Source organism: Pristiophorus japonicus, chromosome 13 (genome assembly GCF_044704955.1).
Source record: "Pristiophorus japonicus isolate sPriJap1 chromosome 13, sPriJap1.hap1, whole genome shotgun sequence".
In the NCBI taxonomy this organism is placed as follows: domain Eukaryota; kingdom Metazoa; phylum Chordata; class Chondrichthyes; family Pristiophoridae; genus Pristiophorus; species Pristiophorus japonicus.
In genome coordinates this window covers 69,805,369-69,825,691 of record NC_091989.1, presented here as the reverse complement: position 1 = coordinate 69,825,691, position 20,323 = coordinate 69,805,369, and the positions used below count along the sequence as shown (strand labels likewise).

The window sequence follows — 20,323 nt, the reverse complement described above, 5'->3', positions numbered from 1 at the left end:
TAAAATGCTCCAGTATGTTTCTGGGATTGGAAACATTGTTGAGGTATGAGAAACAGGCCCGAGTGAGGCTTCTATTGACTGCTGGTCACTGCAGCGTCAGGTCATCAACAAAGGAATCCTGTGTCCTCGGGTGCCTGTGTGCCCAAAGTTCTGGGCGCAGTGTGATGAACACTCCCGAATGGAAGCAATCGATAGAAACTCAGCGTGCTGACCTAGGGGTGTGGCCAGTTTTATGAACGGGGATTGCTTCAGGCGGATTAACTTGTGAACCAACGTAAAATATCGTGGAAACTCCAGCACAGTGTTTTGGGCATAACTCACTTAAATTCCACGATCTTTTGCACTAGTTCAGTCAATTCCTCCCAGAGTGGGTCGATACCCGGGTGGAAAACATGCGGAAACTCCAGGCCTCTGTGATGACACTTGTACAAACGATCCAGATAATAAAGACAAATGTATCAAGGGACTTTTCATCCACTTTAACCACATTCACTTCTGGTATTTTAATGTGTCATAGCAAATAGTATAACAGTAATGACTAATAAATAAACTTGTTGTGGTACCTTTGTTTTTAGTTATCGGAGACAGGATTGGAGTGCTATCCCTGTCAACCAGGGTCAACAAGGGGAGACACTTCCACACTGGGAAGTACGGATGAAAGGGAGAGTGAAAACTTTTGTGATTCGTGTGCAGGAATCGTCATGAAACTCCCTCCGAAAGCATGGTTCTTTGAACAGCCCAAGCCTGCTAGATGGAATCCAATAGGTATTGTATTCACTCAGTGAGCAGGTTTCTCAGCCTTAAACAACAGGCAAAATACTGGACAGGCACAGCAGGCTGATCAGTGTCTCAAGGGTCACGTTTGAGGCCTTATCAGTACAGAAATCTGAATCTCGTTAGTTTGAGCTGGGTTAGAATGCAAGCACTGAATCCAAGCACTGACCATGCTCGACCAGCTCCGTTGGCGGGTCACATCGTCCACATGCCCGACACGAGGCTCATTAAGTAACCACAGCCATTGTGGATCTATTTGACTTCGCCTCCTCCCACAATGACCTTCCCAGTGCCTGCCCTCAGCCAGGCCTCGGTTTTCTCATCACCTCACCGAAGGGCGTTGCTCAGCGCCGAGCTTATGGCTCGCATGCCGCCGTAGGCAACTAGGCTCATACAGCAGTGCCTGGTCCCCAGTCGTCTTGGAGCCCCTTGGCACTGGACCAAGACCTTGCTCTGCTAAGCCCGTGTGCAATGGCCACTCCACATTAAAAGATCTCACACACAGGCATCTACCACCCTTCAATATGAAGTTCGGGTCCTGGAATGTCAGGACCCTCATGGACAACTCCCTAAGTAAGCGCTCTACTCGGAACTCCTACACGGCAAGCGAGCCCCAGGTGGGCAGAGCAAACGCTTCAAGGACACCCTCAAAGCCTCCTTGATAAAATGCAACATCCCCACCGACACCTGGGAATCCCTGGCCCAAGACCGCCCAAAATGGAGGAAGAGCATCCGGGAGAGCGCTGAGCACCTCAAGTCTCGTTGCCGCGAACATGCAGAAATCAAGCGCAGACAGCGGAAGGAGTGTGCGGCAAATCAGGTTCCCTCCCACACCCTTTCCTTCAACCACTGTCTGTCTCACCTGTTAGAGAAACTATAATTTCCGCAGTGGACTGCACAGCCATCTGAGAACTCACTTTTAGAGTGGAAGCAAGTCTTCCTCGATTTCGAGGGACTGCCTATTGATGATGATGAGAATGCAAGGTTCGAAGGTGAAAGGAGAGAACATTAACACATTTCCCCACTTATTTCTAACCCGATTAATGAGTTAATACATTTAACTCTATCCCGAAGTCGCTATCTTAGAGCGCTATATTGACCAGCGTTATGCAAAAAGCAACTTTCTGCTTAGTTCCTCTGGTAGGAGAGTCAAGAACAAGGGGCATAACCTTAAAATTAGAGCTAGGCCATTCAGGGGTGATGCCAGAGGGTAGTGGAAATCTGGAATTCTCCCCTTCCCAACTGAAATTGATAGATTTTTGATCAGCAAGAGTATTAAGGGTTATGGAACCAAGGTGCGTAGATGGAGTTAAGATACAGATCAGCCATCATCATCATCATAGACAGTCCCTCGAATCGAGGATGACTTGCTTCCACGTCAAAAAGTTCACAGGTGTTTCAATGAAGGACCTAATATGCTGAAGGGTGGAAGATGCCTGTGTGTGGATTTTTTTAACGTGGGATGGTCGTTGCACATCAGCCACCACACGGGCTTGACAGAGCTAGGTCTTGGTCCAGTGGCAAGGATTACCCAAGACGACTGGAGACCTGCTCTGCTGCACGGACCTAGTGCACACATATTGCAGTGTGGGCTGGCCCGTGCTGCCCCTGGGCCACTGGCCCCGAACTCACGCTCTCCTGGGCCCCAATCACATTGCTCTACAATCTCTTGCCACTCCTTCGCCCTGAGTTCGCCGCACCTGCTGTACCTACCCACACTCCAATCACTGACCTGGATCTTGGTGACGTCCCTTTTCACTGCCGTTGCTTTCCTGCTCCAGCATGTGCTGCTCCCTGGAGTGGTACGCCACCACGCTGCTCCCCGGCCTGCTCCTATGGTGCTCAGCCATAATCTAATTGAATGGCAGAACCGGCTCAAGGGCTTGAACGGTTCATGTTCCCAGCCCTCCTGATTCACAACCTCCATCCCTCTTCCTGAATGCAGACCTCTCCACTCCTGGCTGCCTATCCTCACCCCGTCCTGTCCCCCGTCCCTGCCCCCCCACGACCTCCAGATTCCCTGAGACCATCCCGAAGGGTACCTGGCATGCAGCCTCCTCCGCTTGCCAGTCAATCTGTCCATTCGGCCGGCTGGCGGCGGACAAGATGCAAATCAGGCAGAGCCGTTTTGGCTGTTTTCTGCTTCACCTGCACCCTGCCCATAAATAGCAGGGCAAAGTGTTTGTTCCGGCATTTGTAAAAGTATTGCAGTACTCTTTTTTTGCAAATGGTTTCTTGGCGAATCCACCTGGGAATCTAGTGCACTCTACCCATCATATTGGACAATGGACGAATCTGTGGGATCCAATGGTGGCTGCCCCCAAATGCAGGGATCATCATCATCATAGGCAGGCTTGCTTCCACTCTAAAAATGAATCCTTGGGTGGCTGAACAGTCCAATACGAGAACCACAGTCCCTGTCACAGGTGGTACAGATAGTCGTTGAGGGTAAGGGAGGATGGGACAGATTTGCCGCACGCTCTTTCCACTGTCTGCACTTGATTTCTGCACGCTCTCGGCGACGAGGCTCTAGGTGCTCAGCATCCTCCCGGCTGCACTTCCTCCACTTAGGGCAGTCTTTGGCCAGGGCCTCCCAGGTGTCGGTGGGAATGTTGCACTTTATCAGGGTGGGTTTGAGAGTGTCCTTGTAACGTTTCCTCTGCCCACCTTCGGCTCGTTTGCCGTGAAGGAGTTCCAAGTAGAGTGCTTGCTTTGCATACGGTTTTGCATATAACATGATATTTATAACACAACAAACCCATGAAAAATGGATCAATTATGAATTAAATTCTTATTACTCATCATAAGGGTGCATTTACGCTACAAGCAGCCGAACTCCAGAGTCAGGGCCCAACCTATCAGTAGAGTGAAGTGGAGTCAGCCTCATTGGAGAAGGTAGTTTCATCCTGCTTTGCTCCTGGTCAGGTTTAATCCCGGACTCTCACTACAGTGTAGTGAAGCTTTATACCCAACGCTAAACTTGTCGTGTAAGTTGACTTAACGTGCACAGAGTTCAAAATTCCTAGAATTTTTTCCATAAGGCCTATTCATAGTTTGGGGAGCCTGTCTTAATTTCTCATCATTATGATTCTTTCTCCATTATTTTGAGTACCTTTGTTAAATTCCTTCAAGCGAAAGCTGGATTTGTTTCTGGCTGCGGCAGAGATTATCTCTTACAGAAGGTAAGTAATGCAGGGAATTAAATGGCCAGAGTGAAGTCCTGGACTAGTTTCGATCGCCTAAATGGATCGGAGAAGAATTTCCCAGATACTTGGCCCCCAAATTGGCCTGGGTTTTTTATCTGTTTTTTTGCCTCTCCCAGGAGATCACATGGTTTGGGGTGGGGTGGAGTGTATATGTTGTGATACACAAGGTAACACAATTGAGTGGGACAGGCTCGATGGACCAGATGGTCGTTACCTGTCCGCCATTTTTCGTATGTTTGTATTTTGAGTCCTTCATTATGCCACCCGGCTCCTTCCCCCTCCACCCCCCCCTACCCCCCACTATGCCTGTTGTCGGACATTCACACACAATCTGACTCTGCCTCCCACACTGCTTGCCTGCCACCCTGCTGCATTCCACAACCAACCTGATTCCTCCACCACCTTTATTTACCAATACCAGATTTAACTGCTTGTTTTTCTTTAAAGGTAAACAGTGGAGGACAGATGGTTTTCACTTCATCACGTTTGATCCGCTGGAAGAGCTGCTGTCCTTCAAGATGGACACGTTCAACATTTTCACCCTAATTCAGAGATATCACATCAATATGCCTTTCCAGTCTTGGGAAATCAGACCTCTAGCTGAAAATGAGGCTATTTTAACTGTTGATGCTTTTTTTACCAAAGTGGAAATTCGAATCAAGGTACGTTTTCCGATTAAGCTGTAACTCAATATGGGGTACGATAGGGTACTCAATCAGCAACCCCAGAGGTCAGAAGTTGTGAAAATGAATATAGTATATCAGAAAAACGTGCTGACTGCTACCAGAAAAATGACCACGAAAGGGATCAAGGGGTATGGAGAGAAAGCAGGAATGGGGTACTGAGGTGAATGATCAGCCATGATCATATTGAATGGCGGTGCAGGCTCAAAGGGCCGAATAGCCTACTCCTGCACCTATTTTCTATGTTTTTATGAAAGCCATTGGATTGTTGTTAAAAACCCAACTAGTTGAGTAGTGTCCATGGTCAGGGAAGGCAACCTAGCACCTCTATTTGGGCTGACCTGCACACAGCTCCAGTCTTAAGGCCCTCTGGCGACACAGAGAAACCATCACAAAAGGGTAGATGGAGCGAAACTGTTTCCTCTGGTGGGGGAGTCCAGAACAATTGGGCATAATCTTAAAATTAGAGCCAAGCCTTTCAGGGGTGATGTCAGGAAGCACGTCTTCACACAGAATAGTGGAAATCTGGAACCCTCTCCCCCAAAAAGCTGTGAAGCTGGGGGTGAATTGAAAATTTAAAAACTGGGATTAATAGGTTTTGTTAGGTAAGGGTATTCAGTGTTATGGAATCAAGGTAGGTAAAATATAGATCAGCATGATCTAATTGAAGAACAGGACAGGCGGCAACTCCTGTTCCTACGTTCCTATGAAATAACTTAAATTAGCATACCTGTTGTCTCAAGCTTGATATATATATTTGAAGTTTATAGAATGTTTATTAAGCTACAGTGGGTATTTAATGAGTACATTTTGTCATTTTTTTCTCCTTCACTCACAAACACCACTCACCCATCCACACACTCAGTTGTAAGAAACACAAGCAACATAAACCTTACCTGAGTGAAGCTTTTGAAATTTACCTTTTCCTCAAATAATTTTGCTAAACAACCAGAATGATATTGTTAGAGTCTGAAGAGTATAGTATGACTGGGGATAACTAAACGGCACCGATGATCCTGGGAATTCTCCACACTGTACATGCTCAGAGGGCAGGCAGTGCCTGCAGCTAACACTTCAGTCCAAACATCAGGTCCAAGCCCAGGCTTATGGGAGAGGCTGAGGTCTTCAAGTACAAACTTTAAGAGAAGTCATTAAAAGACACAATAGACTATTCATTGGGAAAACATAATCATGTTATTGTGAATCATGATTTTTTTTTTAAATTGGGTTTGAAATTGTATTTTGGATGTTAGAAATTTTAGCTGCTAAGAATAAAATGGCACACAATTTCTTTTCAAAAAGCCTTACGAGTGTTTCAATTGATTAAAAAAATTAAATAGGTTCTCCTAACTACTCATTCATAGAAACATAGAAAATAAGTGCAGGAGTAGGCCATTCGGCCCTTCGAGCCTGCACCACCATTCAATAAGATCATGGCTGATCATTCCCTCAGTATTCCTTTCCTGCTTTCTCTCCATACCCCTTGATCCCCTTAGCCGTAAGGGCCATATCTAACTCCCTCTTGAATATATCCAATGAACTGGCATCCACAACTCTCTGCGGCAGGGAATTCCACAGGTCAACAACTCTCTGAGTGAAGATGTTTCTCCTCATCTCAGTCCTAAATGGCCTACCCCTTATCTTAAGACTGTGTCCCCTGGTTCTGGACTTCCCCAACATCGGGAACAATCGGCCCACATCTAACCTGTCCCGTCCCGTCAGAATCTTGTATGTTTCTATGAGATCCCCTCTCATCCTTCTAAACTCCTATGTATAAAGGCCCAGTCGATCCAGTCTCTCCTCATATGTCAGTCCAGCCATCCCGGGAATCAGTCTCGTGAACCTTCGCTGCACTCCCTCAATAGCAAGAACATCCTTCCTCAGATTAGGAGACCAAAACTGTACACAATATTCCAGTTGAGGCCTCACCAAGGCCCTGTACAACTGCAGTAAGACCTCCCTGCTCCTATACTCAAATCCCCTCGCTATGAAGGCCAACATACCATTTGCCTTCTTTACCGCCTGCTGTACCTGTATGCCAACTTTCAATGACTGATGAACCATAACACCCAGGTCTCTTTCCATCTCCCCTTTTCCTAATCTGCTGCCATTCAGATAATATTCTATCTTCGCATTTTTTTCCCCAAAGTGGATAACCTCACATTTATCCACATTATACTGCATCTGCCATGTATTTGCCCACTCCCCTAACCTGTCCAAGTCACTCTGCAGCCTCTTAGCGTCCCCCTCACAGCTCACACCGCCACCCAGTTTAGTGTCATCTGCAAACTTGGAGATATTACACTCAATTCCTTCATCCAAATCATTGATGTATATTGTAAAGAGCTGGGGTCCCAGCACTGAGCCCTACGGCACTCCACTAGTCACTGCCTGCCATTCTGAAAAGGACCCGTTTATCCCGATTCTCTGCTTCCTGTCTACCAACCAATTCTCTATCCACGTCAGTATATTATCCTCAATACCATGTGCGTTGATTTTGCACACCAATCTCTTGTGTGGGATCTTGTCAAAAGCCTTTTGAAAGTCCAAATACACCACATCCACTGGTTCTCCCTTGTCCACTCTACTAGTTACATCCTCAAAAAAAGCAGCTGCGATCCCTTGGAACTTCAGGGGATGCGCTCCCTGGTGGCGGGAGTGCATGCTTTACAGAGACACAACATCCTCCCCTTCATAAATCCATGCTGACTTGGATCGATCCTGTCACTGCAAGTACTCTGGGATGCAGACTATCGGGCCCCGGAGATTTATCGGCCTTCAATCCCATTAATTTCCCCAACACAATTTCCCGCCTAATAAGGATATCCTTCAGTTCCTCCTTCTCACTAGACCCTCAGTCCCCTAGTACTTCTGGAAGGTTATTTGTGTCTTTCTTCGTGAAGACAGAACCAAAGTATTTGTTCAACTGGTCTGCCATTTCTTTGTTCCCCATTATAAATTCACCTGAATCTGACTGCAAGGGACCTACATTTGTCTTCACTAATCTTTTTCTCTTCACATATCTATAGAAGCTTTTGCAGTCAGTTTTTATGTTCCCGGCAAGCTTCTTCTCGTATTCTATTTTCCCCCTCTTAATGAAACCCTTTGTCCTCCTCTGCTGAATTCTAAATTTCTCCCAGTCCTCAGGTTTGCTGCTTTTTCTGGTCAATTTATATGCTTCTTCCTTGGATTTAACCATATCCTTAATTTCCCTTGTTAGCCACAGTTGAACCACCTTCCCCATTTTATTTTTACTCCAGACAGGGATGTACAATTGCTGAAGTTCATCCATGTGATCTTTAAATGTTTGCCATTGCCTATCCACCGTCAACCCTTTAACTATCAATTGCCAGTCTATTCTAGCCAATTCACGCCTCAAACCATCGAAGTTACCTTTCCTTAAGTTCAGGACCCTAGTTTCTGAATTGACTATGTCACTCTCCATCCTAATAAAGAATTCTACCATATTATGGTCACTCTTCCCCAACGGGTCTCGTACAACAAGATTGCTAATTAGTCCTTTCTCATTACACATCACCCAATCTAGGATGGCCAGCTCCCTGGTTGGTTCCTCTACATATTGGTCTAGAAAACCATCCCTAATACACTCCAGGAAATCCTCCTCCACCGCCTTGCTACCAGTTTGGTTAGCCCAATCAATATGCAAATTAAAGTCACCCATAATAACTGCTGTACTTTATTGCATGCATCCCTAATTTCTTGTTTGATGCTGTCCCCAACCTTACTACTACTGTTTGGTGGTCTGTACACAACTCCCACTAGCGTTTTCTGCCCCACCCATACCGATTCCACATCATCCAAGCTAATGTCCTTTCTTACTATTGCATTAATTTCCTCTTTAACCAGCAATGCCACCCCGCCTCCATTTCCTTTCTGTCTATCCTTCCTAAATGTTGAATACCCCTGGATGTTGAGTTCCCAGCCTTGATCATCCTGGAGCCATGTCTCTGTGATGCCAATTACATCATACCCATTAACTGCTATCTGCGCAGTTAATTCGTCCACCTTATTCCGAATACTCCTCGCATTGAGGCACAGAGCCTTCAGGTTTGTCTTTCTAACACACTTTGCCCCTTTAGAATTTTGCTGTAATGTGACCCTTTTTGCCTTAGGTTTTTCTGCCATCCACTTTTACTTTTCTTCTTTCTATTTTTTGCTTCTGCCCCCATTCTACTTCCCTCTGTTTCCCTGCATAGGTTCCCATCCCCCTGCCATATTAGTTTAACTCCTCCCCAACAGGATTGATTGTTTTTGTGAGTCCTTAATATGTAGAATTTACAGCACAGAATTGTACAGCAACTTCTCAGATAATGAAGCAGTCCATTCCCGCATGCAGCAAGACCTGGATGACATCCAGACTTGGGCTGATAAGTGGCAAGTAACACAAGTGCCAGGCAATGACTATCTCCAACAGTGAGAGTCTAGCCACCTCCCATTGACATTCAATAGGATTACCATCGCCGAATCCCCCACCATCAACATCCTGGGGATCACCATTGACTAGAAGCTTAACTGGACCAGCCACATAAATACTGTGGCTACAAGAGCAGGTCAGACGCTGGGTATTCTGTGGTGAGTGTCTCACCTCCTGACTCCCCAAAGCCTTTTCACCATCTACAAGGCACAAGTCAGGTGTGTGATGGAATACTCTCCACTTGCCTGGATGAGTGCAGCTCCAACAACACTCAAGAAGCTTGACACCACCCAGGACAAAGCAGCCCACTTGATTGGCACTCCATCCACCACCTTAAACATTCACTCCCTCCACCACTGGCGCACCGTGGCTACAGTGTGTACCATCTACATGATGCACTTGCCACGGTTTCTTCCACAGCACCTCCCAAACCCATGACTCCTATCGCCTAGAAGGAGAAGGGTAGCAGGCGCCTCCATGTTCCCCTGCAAGTCACAGACCATCTTGACTTGGAAATATATCGGCCGTTCCTTCATCATCATGGGTCAAAATCCTGAAACTCCCTCCTTAACAGCACTGTGGGAGTACCTTCACCACACGGACTGCAGCGGTTCAAGGCGGCGGCTCACCACCACCTTCTCAAGGGCAATTAGGGATGGGCAATAAATGCTAACTTTGCCAGCGACGCCCACATCCCATGAATGCATTTTTAAAAAGCCCCATTGGCATAGACTACTGATACGTTGCCATGCAGTGTAATGGTGCACCATGGCACAGGCTTGCATACAGAATACCAGAAAGATTAAAGAAGACATTGCTCCTGCTGAATGGTAGCAGCATTCACTTTTTAAATGAGGGACAACCAGCAATTATATAGAATGTACAGCACAGAAACAGGCCATTCGGCCCAACTGGTCTATGCCGGTGTTTATGCTCCACAAGAGCCTCCTCCCACCCTACTTCATCTCACCCTATCAGCATAACCTTCTATTCCTTTCTCTCTCATGTATTTATCTAGCTTCCCCTTAAATGCATCGACTACCCCTTGTGGTAGCAAGTTCCACATTCTAACCACTCTCTGGGCAAAGAAGTTTCTCCTGAATGCTTTATTGGATTTGTTAGTGACTTTCATATTTATGGCTCCTAGTTTTGGACTGCCCCACTAGTGGAAACATCTTCTCTACATCTACCCTATCAAACCTTTCATAATTTTAAAGGCCTCTATCAGGTCACCCCTCAGCCTTCTCTTTTCTGGAGAAAAGAGCCCCAGCCTCTTCAATCTTTCCAGATGGCTATAACCTCAGTTCTGATATCGGGTATTCTTGTAAATTATTTTTTGCACCTTCTCACGTGCCTCTATGTCCTTTTTATAATATGGACACCATAGCTGTGCACAGTACTCCCAAGTGTTGTCCACGAAAGGTTCTATATAGGTTTAACATAACTTTTCCTGATTTTCAATTCTATCCCTCTTTAAATGCACCCCAGTATTTGGTTTGCTTTTTTATTATGGCCGTAGTAACCTGCATCTCTATATTTAGTGATTTGTGTATCTGTAGTAGTTTCTTATTGCCAGTTTACTAGCTGCATTCCTCACTTTTGATTTGTATAGTCTACTTCCTACTCCCTGATTTCCTGCAGTTTTACTTTAAGCTAATCAACAAAGTGTGGCAGGAAAATGATGGCAGCAAAATTACTGATGGCGGGAGTGTGACCGAAAAGTCGTAACAACAAGAACCAAGGTGAATGAAGCGCATGCTACATGCAAGACTTCTAGTAATTATTTTGAGGTAGTTGAAATCTATTTTGTAGTATAGTGAGGTGTGATTTCATGGGGCTTGATCATGCTTAGAGTAGTACTTGGAAATGGATCCCTTCCCATTTCGTAATGGCGGTTGGGTTGGCAGTGAGGAGACAGTCCCGAAGCAAGCACTCTACTTCGAGCTCTGTCACGGCAGGCGAGTCCCAGGAGGGCAGAGAAAATGTTTCAAGGGCACCCTCAAAGCCTCCCTTGTAAAAAGTGCAACATCCCCACTGACTCTTGGGAATCCCTGGCCCACGACCGCTCAAAGTGAAAGAGAAGCATCCGAGAAGGCACCGAACACTTTGAGTCTCTTTGCCGGGAGCACGCGGAAGCCAAGTATAAACAACGGAAGGAGCGTACGACAAATCAAGCATCCCACGGACCCGTCCCTCCAACCACCGTCTGCCCCACCCGTGACAGAGACTGTAGGTCCCGCATTGGTCTCATCAGTCAGCTGAGAACTCATTTTAGTGTGGAAGCAAGTCATCCTCGACTCCGGGGGATGGGCGGACGGACGACAACAGGAAGAAAAATGTTTCTTGACAGGGTGTAAAACAGTTTCATTTCTTGAACAGCTAGTGGAGTGCACCTATTAACTGTTATTGGGTGCTATTTATTCTTGATTACATTGTAAGAGGCTGACCCCCATTAATATTACCATTCACACTTTGTACTTCATTATATACAACATGAGGGACCTGCTTCCAGAACCAACTGTACTTTATCCCTTAATATTTTTGAATATTTTCTATCGCGTAAGGTATTTTTGACCGTCAGTTTGATGCAACGCAAATCCTTCTGTTAGGTTTACACTATTAAAAGTCACCATCGGAAGGGCTATTACAGAAATGAGATGTTATGCGAGCAAACTGTAGTGGTTTACTTCATCCTGCAAGTATGATTGCATTTACAGATCGCTGCTTCCTGTGAAAACAAATTCAGTAATTTAAATGATACTCAGCTGGAGATTTTACATTCTGTGGTATGGTGTCTTCTCTAGTTTAAAGAAATGTACATTTTTTTTAATGGGTATAAATCCTTCAGACAATGGTCAGGCTCACTCCAACTGTTCTCGTATAAGCTACTTTTAACCGGAATGATTTATCCTTCGCCTTTTTCTCCACTTCCCCTGTGGGGAAATGTCTAACCTCTTCTCAGAACCTTCACATTCCCCCCGCCCATTCCCCACCCCAGATAACAACCTTGGGGCATTGAGAAAGGCAGCCATAAACAGTGACCGAACAATTTTGGTAGGAAGAATAGGGAGGTCACATTATTTGGAGGGAGTGAGTCTGGGTGGGGTAAAGGAACAAAGGGATCTCAGAGTACAAATACACAAATCACTAAAAGTTACGACACAAGTTAGCAAGGCCATTAAAAAAGAAAACTAAGCACTGGGGTTCATTTCCAGAGGGATAGAATTGAAAAGTAGTGAAGCTATGCTAAACCTGTATCGAACCTTAGTTAGACCACACTTGGAGTACTGCGTGCAATTCTGGTCTCCATATTCTAAAAAGGATACAGAGGCACTGGAGAGGGTGCAGAGATGGTTTACAAGGATGATACTAGAAAAGCAAGGGTATACCTATCTAGAAAGCATGAACAGGCTGGGTCTCTTTTACCTTGAAAAGAAAAGGCTGAAGGGTGACCTAATAGAGGTCTTTAAAATTATGAAAGGTTTTGATAGAGTGGATACAGAGAGAATGTTTCCACTTGTGGGGAAGAACATAACTAGAGACCATCAATATAAAATCGTCACCAAGAAATCCAATAGGGAATTCAGAAGAAACTTCTTTACCCAAAGAGTGGTGATAATGTGGAACTCGCTACCACAGGGAGTGGTTGAAGCGAATAGTATCGATGCATTTAAGGGGAGGCTAGACAAGCATATGAGGGAGAAGGGAATAGAGGGTTATGCTGATTGAGTTAGATGACAAAGACGGGAGGAGGCTCGAGTGGAGCATAAACGCCGGCATGGACTGGTTGGGCCGAATGGCCTGTTTCTGTGCTGTGTATCCGATATAATCCTATGTAAATTCAAGGCTATTCCACTTTGTTTAAATGAGGTACGTGATAAAAATTGATTTAAAAAAACGTATTTTAACCAAGTCCCAAAAAGGAAAACACAGCTCAGCACAGTGACACAGGAGCAGTTTATTGTACGTCATCTAACGTCTGTAACTCAATTGTAATGTTAAATATCTGGATTCATAAAGTAGCTAATAGTGCATGTTTAACAATGGGTATTCCGTACCTTACACTGTAACATGCCAAATATCACACTGACATTACATTTTCCATCCAGACAGAGGGGAGTCTAGTTAGATCCATTATTAATCTTTTATTGAACACACTGACAGCAGGTTTTTTTAGATGAGGAAATAAATACTGAGGGTGAATTTTGAAAAGCATCCATCTATTTAATATATTAAAAATCATAGTCACCGCACCCACACCCACCCACACACATCATACATTGTTAACAGATGCAAATCTCACTGGTAACAGAATTGCCGACTGTTTGATTTCTCTGCCCACATAACACTTCAAGTTCCAAACGGTTAAACTTCCAACTGAAACCGACACATGCCAACGTGACTGCCTCAGTTAACCACCGTAATCGGCGTGTGGTATTCTGATTCTCCGTGTTATCATGCTTTGTACATTCTATCAATCTGTTTAGGGCTGTTAATCTCAACTCAATAGAGGTAGATGAGGAAAGACGGGAGGAGGCTCGAGTGGATTATAAACACTGGCATGGACTGGTTAGGCTGAATGGTTTGTTTCTGTGCTGTAAATACTGTGCCATTCAATGTTAAAACAGTCTTTAAACAAGCTGATAAACAGAAAAAATTGAAGCATACAACAGGCCAGTTAGCATCTGTGGGGAGGAAAATAAAAAAAATCTAAAGACTTGCAATTCTATAGCGCCTTTCACGATCTCAGGACGTCCCAAAGTGCCTTACAACCAATGAAGTACTTTTGAAGTGTAGTCACTTTTGTAATGTGGGAAACTCGGCAGCCAATGTGTGCACAGCAAGCTCCCACAAACATAGAAAATAGGAGCAGTAGTAGGCCATTCGGCCCTTTGAGTCTGCACTGCCATTCAATATGATCATGGCTGATCCTCTATCTCAACACCATATTCCTGCTTTTTCCCCATACCCCTTGATGCCTTTTGTTTCTAGAAATCTATCTATCTCCCTCTTAAATATATTCAGTGACTTGGCCTCCACAGTCTTCTGTGGTAGAGAATTTCACAGGTTCACCACCCTCTGAGTGAAAAGAATTTCTCCTCATCTCGGTCCTAAATTTCCTACCCTGTATCCTGAGACTGTGACCCCTTGTTCTAGACTTCCCAGCCAGGGGAAACATGCTCCCCGCATCCAGTCTATCCAATCAAGTCAGAATTTTATACGTTTCAATGATAAACAGAAAGGAAAAGGAGGTGGGGTAGCGTTGCTGGTTAAAGAGGAAATTAACGCAATAGTAAGGAAGGACATTAAGCTTGGATGATGTGGAATCTGTATGGGTGGAGTTGCGGAATACCAAAGGGCAGAAAAAGCTAGTGGGAGTTGTGTACAGACCACCAAACAGTAGTAGTGAGGTTGGGGACAGCATCAAACAAGAAATTAGGGACGCGTGCAATAAAGGTACAGCAGTTATCATGGGCGACTTTAATCTAAATATAGATTGGGCTAACCAAACTGGTAGCAATACGGTGGAGGAGGATTTCCTGGAGTGTATTAGGGATGGTTTTCTAGACGAATATGTCAAGGAACCAACTAGAGAGATTGGGTGATGTGTAATGAGAAAGGACTAATTAGCAATCTTGTTGTGCGAAGCCCCTTGGGGAAGAGTGACCATAATATGGTAGAATTCATTATTAAGATGGAGAGTGACACAGTTAATTCAGAGACTAGGGTCCTGAACTTAAGGAAAGGTAACTTCGATGGTATGAGGCGTGAATTGACTAGAATAGACTGGCAAATGATACTTAAAGGATTGAAGGTGGATAGGCAATGGCAAACATTTAAAGATCACATGGATGAACTTCAACAATTGTACAACCGTGTCTTGAGTAAAAATAAAACGGGGAATGTGACTCAACCGTGGCTAACAAGGGAAATTAAGGATAGTGTTAAATCCAAGGAAGAGGCATATAAATTGGCCAGAAAAATCAGCAAACCTGAGGAGTGGGGGAAATTTAGAATTCAGCAGAGGAGGACCAAGGGTTTAATTAGGAGGGGGAAAATAGAGTATGAAAGGAAGCTTGCAGGGAACATAAAAACTGACTGCAAAAGCTTTTATAGATATGTGAAGAGAAAAAGATTAGTGAAGACAAACATAGGTCCCTTGCAGTCAGATTCAGGTGAATTTATAATGGGGAACAAAGAAATGGCAGACCAGTTGAACAAATACTTTGGTTCTGTCTTCACGAAGAAAGACACAAATAACCTTCCAGAAGTACTAGGGGACCGAGGGTCTACTGAGAAGGAGGAACTGAAGGATATCTTTATTAGTTGTTGGGGAAATTGATGGGATTGAAGGCCGATAAATCTCCGGGGCCTGATAGTCTGCATCCCAGAGTACTTAAGGAAGTGCCCATAGAAATAGTCGATGCATTGGTGATCTCTTGATCAGTCCCGATGGACATGAGGGTAGCTAATGTAACACCACTTTTTAAAAAAGGAGGGAGAGAAAATGGGTAATTATAGACCGGTTAGTCTGACATCAGAAGTGCGAAAAATGTTGGAATCAATTAATAAAGATGAAATAGCAGCGCATTTGGAAAGCACTGACAGTATCGGTCCAAGTCAGCATAGATTTATGAAAGGGAAATCATGCTTGACAAATCTTCTGGAATTTTTTGAGGATGTAACTAATAGAGTGGACAAGGGAGAACCAGTAGGTGTATTTGAACTTTCCAAAGGCTTTTGACAAGTTCCCACACAAGAGATTGGTGTGCAAAATCAAAGCACATGGTATTGGGGGTAATGTACTGACGTGGATAGAGAATTGGTTGGCAGACAGGAAGCAGAGAGTCGCGATAAACGGTTCCTTTTCAGAATGGCAGACAGTGACTAGTGAGGTGACGCAAGGCTCAGTGCTGGGACCCCAGCTCTTTACAATATGCATTAATAATTTAGATGAAGGAATTGAGTGTAATATCCCCAATTTTGCAGATGACACTAAACTGGGTGGCGGTGTGAGCTGTGGGGAGGACGCTAAGAGGCTGCAGGGTGACTTGGACAGGTTAGGTGTGTGGGCAAATGCATGGTAGATGCAGTATAATGTGGATAAATGTGAGGTTATCTATTTTGGAGGCAAAAACACGAAGGCTAATTAGGAAAAGAGGAGGTGCAACGAAACCTGGGTGTCATGGTTCATCAGTCATTGAAAGTTGGCATCAGGTACAGCAGGCAGTGAAGGCGGCAAATGGTATGTTGGCCTTCATAGCTAGGGGATTTAAGTATAGGAGCAGGGAGATCTTACTGCAGTTGTACAGGGCCTTGGTGAGGCCTCACCTGGAATATTGTGTTCAGTTTTGGTCTCCTAATCTGAGAAAGGACGTTCTTGCTATTGAGGGAGTGCAGCGAAGATTCACCAGACTGATTCCCGGGATGGCAGGACTGACATATGAGGAGAGACTGGATCAACTGGGCCTTTATACACTGGAGTTTAGAAGAATGAGAGGGGATCTCATAGAAACCTAAAAGATTCTGATGGGACTGGACAGGTTAGATGTGGGACGAATGTTCCGATGTTGGGGAAGTCCAGAACCAGGGGACACAGTCTTAGGATAAGGGATAGGCCATTTAGGACTGAGATGAGGAGAAACTTCTTCACTCAAAGAGTTGTTAACCTGTGGAATTCCCTACCGCAGAGTTGTTGATGCCGGTTCATTGGATATATTCAAGAGGGAGTTAGATATGGTCCTTACAGCTAAAGGGATCAAGGGGTATGGAGAGAAAGCATGAAATGGGTACTGAGGGAATGATCAGCCATGATCTTATTGAATGGTGGTGCAGGCTCGAAGGGCCGAATGGCCTACACCTGCGCCTATTTTCTATGTTTCATACGACAGTCCTGCCATCCCAGGAATCAGTCTGGTGAACCTTCGCTGCACTCCCCCTATGGCAAGTATATCCTTTCTTAGGTAAGGAGACCAAAACTGCACACAGCACTCCAGGTGCGGTCTCATCAAGACCCTGTATAACAGCAATGTGATAATCATCTATTTTTGAGTGATACTGCTTGAGGGATAAATACTGACCAGGGCACCGGGGAGATCTCCCTTGTTCTTCTTCTTCGAAATAGTGCCATGGGGTCAGACAGTCAGTGGAAGATCATTTTAATTCCCTCTGTCTCTCAGAAATTGGATGGGGTGAGCAGTTAAAATGGAGTGAGAGACTTATCTACTGGTCTCCCACCCCGATCCTGCCAATGGCAATTGTAAGTTACAGGTACCAATGACACCAGCCCAATATCAGCAAGGCCCTTGTTTAAATATGTAAATCGGTTTCCAATTATGTCATCAGGACTCGACTACAATCTTAACCCCCAAGTCTGTGCGGAAACTCTCTCGGGAGGTAAATCCAGGGCTAGAGGAGACCCAGCGAGGCAAGTTATTTTAGCTCTTTTCCTGTTTCCTTGCAGGAGCGCTCCTCCGGTCCCCACAAGGATACCTCAGGCCTTTCCCTGCTCCAGCAGTCTCTCCATCCTAAACGCCATCCTAAACTCTTACTCTAGTGCCAGGGAATCATTTGATCGGGTTAAGGCTCTAGAGCAGAGCAGAGTTTTGGGTAAGGGTGGGTCGGGAATGGATAGAGAGAACAACAAAGGTAATAGGGCATCAGTGACTAAGATGACATCAAGGACAAATAGAAAAAAAATCAAAAGCTAAAGGCACTATATCTGAATGTGCGAAGCATTCGCAACAAAACAGATGAATTAATAGCGCAGATAGAAATTAATAGGTTTGATCTAATAGCCATTACGGAAACATGGTTGTAAAGTGACCAAGGTTGTGAACTAAATATTCTAGGATACTTAACTTTTAGAAGAAATGGTCAAAATGGAAAAGGAGGGGTAGCCCTGATAATAAAGGATGGGGTAAAGAGAAAGAGTAGAGAGAAAGGATCTTAGCTCAGAAAATCAAGAAGTGGAATCAGTTTGGATGGAGCTAAGAAAAAGTATGGGGCAGAAAACATTGGTGGGAGTTTTTTAATGGCCCCCAAACAGTAGTTGTAATGTAGGCAAGAGTATAAATCAGGAAATTAGAGGCGCATGTAACAAGGGTAATACAGTAATCATGGGGGACTTTAATCTACATATAGACTGGACAAACTAAATTTGCAGTAATAGTGTGGAGGACAAATTCATAGAATGTATACAAGATAGTTTTCTAGATCAGTATGTTGAGGAACCAACTAGGGAACAGACTAGATCTAGTATTGTGCAATGAGAATTAGTAACCTTGTAGTAAATGGGCTCTTAGGGAAGAGTGACCATAATATGATAGAATTTTATATTAAGTTTGAAAGTGATTTAGTTAAATCAGAAATTAGGGTCTTAAGTCTAAACAAAGCAAACTACGTAGGTATGAGGGGCGAGTTGGCTAAGGTAGATTGGGAAACTACAATAAAAGATATGATGGTAGACAACCAATGGCTAGCATTTAAAGAATTAATACATAATTTTCAACAAATATACATTCATTTAAGGCACAAAACCCTACAGGAAAAGTGGTCCAACCGTGGCTAAGAAGTTAAAGATAGTGTTAGGTCAAAGGAAGAGACCTATAGGGGCTGAAATTGCCCTCCACCCCAACAGCAGGCAGTCATTGTCAGACCGACTTCAGACCCGGCCGATAACTAAAATAAAATGGCGGTCGTGGCAATGTGCCCTCCCCTTTAAGGGCGGACACGCCGCCCAGCCACTGTCAGCTTCCCACCGGGAAAAGCTGTCGGGAGCACCGAGCGGTGGCGGCTTCACTCCTGCCGGGCAATTTCCCTCGCGGGACGGAAAGGGGTCAGCGCGTGCCTGATGGGGCAGGAACACGGGGCGTGGCAGAAACCCATTTTGTTAATGGCTGAACATGCAACTTCAGTACCCCATTCCTGCTTTCTCACCATATCCCTTGATCCCCCTAGTAGTAAGGACTTCATCTAACTCCTTTTTGAATATATTTAGTGAATTGGCCTCAACAACTTTCTGTGGTAGAGAATTCCACAGGTTCACCACTCTCTGGGTGAAGAAATTTCTCCTCATCTCGGTCCTAAATGGCTTACCCCTTATCCTTAGACTGTGTCCCCTGGTTCTGGACTTCCCCAACATTGGGAACATTCTTCCTGCATCTAACCTGTCTAACCCCGTCAGAATTTTAAACGTTTCTATGAGGTCCCCTCTCATTCTTCTGAACTCCAGTGAATACAAGCCCAGTTGATCCAGTCTTTCTTGATAGGTCAGTCCCGCCATCCCGGGAATCAGTCTGGTGAACCTTCGCTGCACTCCCTCAATAGCAAGAATGTCCTTCCTCAGGTTAGGAGACCAAAACTGTACACAATACTCCAGGTGTGGCCTCACCAAGGCCCTGTACAACTGTAGCAACACCTCCCTGCCCCTGTACTCAAATCCCCTCGCTATGAAGGCCATCATGCCATTTGCTTTCTTAACCGCCTGCTGTACCTGCATGCCAACCTTCAATGACTGATGTACCATGACACCCAGGTCTCTTTGCACCTCCCCTTTTCCTAATCTGTCACCATTCAGATAATAGTCTGTCTCTCTGTTTTTACCACCAAAGTGGATAACCTCACATTTATCCACATTATACTTCATCTGCCATGCATTTGCTCACTCACCTAACCTATCCAAGTCGCTCTGCAGCCTCATAGCATCCTCCTCGCAGCTCACACTGCCACCCAACTTAGTGTCATCCGCAAATTTGGAGATACTACATTTAATCCCCTCGTCTAAATCATTAATGTACAGTGTAAACATCTGGGGCCCCAGCACAGAACCTTGCGGTACCCCACTAGTCACTGCCTGCCATTCTGAAAAGTTCCCATTTACTCCTACTCTTTGCTTCCTGTCTGACAACCAGTTCTCAATCTATGTCAACACACTACCCCCAATCCCATGTGCTTTAACTTTGCACATTAATCTCTTGTGTGGGACCTTGTCGAAAGCCTTCTGAAAGTCCAAATATACCACATCAACTGTTTCTCCCTTGTCCACTCTACTGGAAACATCCTCAAAAAATTCCAGAAGATTTGTCAAGCATGATTTCCCTTTCACAAATCCATGCTGACTTGGACCTATCATATCACCTCTTTCCAAATGCGCTGCTATGACATCCTTAATAATTGATTCCATCATTTTACCCACTACCGATGTCAGGCTGACCGGTCTATAA

The 20,323-nt window shown here is 44.8% G+C and overlaps 1 protein-coding gene across 1 annotated transcript in view; it reads left to right on the top strand.

The window, feature by feature from the left end:
* The window catches only part of dnai7 (dynein axonemal intermediate chain 7), a 125,656-nt gene that overhangs the window by 91,885 nt on the left and 13,448 nt on the right, over positions 1 to 20,323 (top strand). Inside the window, exons 12-13 of the mRNA XM_070896767.1 lie at positions 576 to 765; positions 4,428 to 4,642. Of these exons, the coding sequence (XP_070752868.1) occupies positions 576 to 765; positions 4,428 to 4,642 (405 nt within the window). The remainder of the gene's footprint in view (positions 1 to 575; positions 766 to 4,427; positions 4,643 to 20,323) is intronic.